This window comes from Exophiala xenobiotica (assembly GCF_000835505.1).
Source record: "Exophiala xenobiotica strain CBS 118157 unplaced genomic scaffold supercont1.8, whole genome shotgun sequence".
NCBI classification, from domain to species: domain Eukaryota; kingdom Fungi; phylum Ascomycota; class Eurotiomycetes; order Chaetothyriales; family Herpotrichiellaceae; genus Exophiala; species Exophiala xenobiotica.
Genome location: NW_013562487.1, coordinates 8217 through 11257, shown reverse-complemented (window position 1 = coordinate 11257; position 3041 = coordinate 8217). Strand labels below are relative to the sequence as shown.

The 3041-nt window shown below is 41.9% G+C and overlaps 1 protein-coding gene across 1 annotated transcript; it reads left to right on the top strand.

Annotated features, from left to right (window-relative positions):
• Positions 1-2168, top strand: PV05_12068 (uncharacterized protein; the record flags this gene model as incomplete). The annotated part of the gene is made up of 3 exons (XM_013454086.1): positions 1-40; positions 902-1225; positions 1897-2168. 3 exons carry the CDS (start codon positions 1-3, stop codon positions 2166-2168), a joined length of 636 nt encoding a protein of 211 aa, XP_013309540.1.
• Positions 2169-3041: the final 873 nt, after the last annotated feature.

The window sequence follows — 3041 nt, the reverse complement described above, 5'->3', positions numbered from 1 at the left end:
ATGGTTCACGGCGCACCGGTCGGTAAAGTAAACTACGGCGGTAAGGAAAGCTTCTTTCTCGAGGTCGCTTGCGTCTTATAGGCTTGCGTCGATCTATCGTACTACCTATATAGGACGAGTATTAGTGGCCGCGTATACGAGTTATTGCGGGACGCGCGGATCTATCTTATCTAACTGATAATTATTGCTTATTCTACCTTTAGTGGCGAGTTTAGTAGGATAATCCTATCTTCGTCGGCTACCTACTGAGTCCGATTTCTATTTGGTATAGTCGCCGCCATATTAAGGGGGAGAAGGTAATCGTCAATATCGCAAGAAGAATTGTATTGATCAAGAGAATCAAAGCGAGTCACGATGTCTTGCCGAGAGATAGAAAGGTGGGAGTGTCCAGGAAAATTAATTAGGATATCAATAACAACAACAACAATAGGCGTGTTATACCGATATATTACGCTAAGCCATCGTGAAAAATTGGGATAACAATATAGCCCGAGTGTGCTATACCGGTATACTCAACCGCTAAGCCATCTATAGCTAAGGTATTTCACCCAAATTTTGAAGTCTAAGAGTTAAACAAAATTAATTCCTTATCGTTATTCTTCATTTCATCTTACAGTTAAATACATTGACCCTTCTACTATCTACAAACGCGACTCTAACGAAATATCTAGTTTAAAGACTAAGGCGAAGGCCATCGTATAAACCTAACCTCCCCGCCCCCTCGGAAATATTATTTTCTTAGCTAATTTTAACAATAGATAAAGAGCCTAAAGACCCCCACTAAAACCAAAGTCGCCCGTTCTACCCCCACCAAGTCCTAGGGTACCTCGAATACGCCTAAGTTACGCAGTACGTTAGAGAGTGTTGATTCGACTCGAGTATTTACTAATTATTTGCCTAGCTAGAAGTACCAAGCGTCGTCGTCTAGAGGAAGACACCAGTAACACCTACTCGGACGAAGACGAATCGGAATCGTCTAGCTCCAGTGATATCAATAGAACCAATAAGACCAGTAAGACCAGTGAGATAGGTTCCCGCGTCTCTTCCGACGACGTCTCGTCTAACGCCTCTACCACCACCAAAATCACCTCCGCCGAGAAGAAGCTAAAAAGAGAGAAGAAACGTATTAAGAGCATTAAGTCGGAGGTGAAGGCCTTAAAGCGGGAGAAGGCAAAGGAAAAGAAGAAGAAGAACAAGAAGAACAAGAAGACCAAGAAGACCAAGGGTAAGAAAATTAGACAACGAGCCATCGATAAGGCCAACGAGGATATAGAGATCTACTCTACTCCCACCAAGAAGCCCAAAAAGGCTTGACTTAAAAGTTAGGATGCTGCTACAGTGGCTGATCGAGTTCGTTTACCTCCTCGAACCAGACCTCGTACATAAGATTCTTAGAATTGGCTGAATAAAATGCTCATTGGAGACTTCAACCACACTCTACCTAACCTTTAGATCCTTCGTAATAGTAGGGCGTACTCCTCGGTTACCTAATTAATAGCGGCCTTAGCATAAATTTGGTACCGTAAAGGTGTTATCTTCCTACCCTAAATTTTTACAAACCCTATTCTACCTAGTTATCGTCTATCATTTAAAGGTCGTCTAGAGTTTCGCGATACAGTGAGTCTATCAAATATTGCTTTCGATATACGATAGCGAAGGCAAAGAAGGTTAACCTTAACGATGTTAAGGAGTCTGTTCGTAAGGTAGGAAATTATCGAAGAGTATCATTATAATATACGTTTAACTTCGGTGATATAGGTCTACGCATTATTACAGCAGTATATCAAAGGGGCCAAGGATAGTTAGGCAGCGCGAACGAAGGTCTATAAGTGTATTATACGCTGTAAGAACTATCGTCCTTCTCTTCCCTTATACTAATAACTAACAATTTAGAAGGCTTAGAGAACGCCGAGCGAGACGATAGCAGCACCAACGAAGATATAGATAAAAGCGACGAGGAAGATAATGAGAGCGATAAGGAAGATAATAAGAGCGACGAGGAAGATGATAAGGGCAGCAGTGATAACAATGAGCAATCTAGAGCAGAAGAGAGTGATAACAGTACCGATGAAGTGAAGCCGAAGAAGAAGGCGAAGGTTACCTTTCGCTTATCAAAGGCCACACCCATCGAGCAGCCGAGTAAGAAGTCACTTAGTCGAACACTATAAGACACAGTAAAAGGTAAAGTCTTGTTAAGGCCCTACTCAACCAAGTTGATACCGAGCCTAACCGCTAGCAACAAACGTAAGCGTGGAGGCAAATATACGAAAGCAAGCAAGAAAGGTCGCGGCAAGAAGACTAGTGCTAAATCTATAAAGTGATAGCTTCTCACCTAGCCATAAGATAGAGCCGTCTAGCTACGATTTCGGCCACTATAACTCTTGGAAATAGGATGATGGAGTTATACCCATAGAGTATGCCCGTTATTTCATCTAGAAAACAATATGAATTGAGCCAGAAACGTTCTTGAACAATATCTACTATATATCAGTGATATCTTCGATTCCCCTCCCCTCCCCCCCCCCCCCAAGTATATTAGTCCAACAATCTAACAAAGTAAAATTTAGTCTATATACGGCAATCTACCACTAGTAAGTATTGATCTAAATAGCTAAGCGAGCCTTTCTCGTCCTTTAATACAATATATCCCGCTTATCGCTATTATAGAAGGACTGGCTAGACCACCCTTCGGACGGCTTAGCCGTAGAAAAGGACGACGAGGGTTAGGATATCGAGGGGCTACTATATCAGTATAGTGGATTAAGGTAGGGAAGATTGTCGAGTATAGAAGGCTGTCGAGTGGCCTACTATATAAGTATAGTAGACCACGGCGGGGAAGATTGATTGTTATACCGGTATATTGCGCCAAGGCCCGAAAAGAATTGGGATGTATCAATATCGTAATGTCGAGACCACCACCACTAAACTATTTTCTTTTTTATTAGATATAGTCCCGTCTACCCCCATTATACTATATATCGGTCTCTTCTCCAATCGATTCTTTCTATTATACTATACCTTGTATTTAGTACCGACTATCC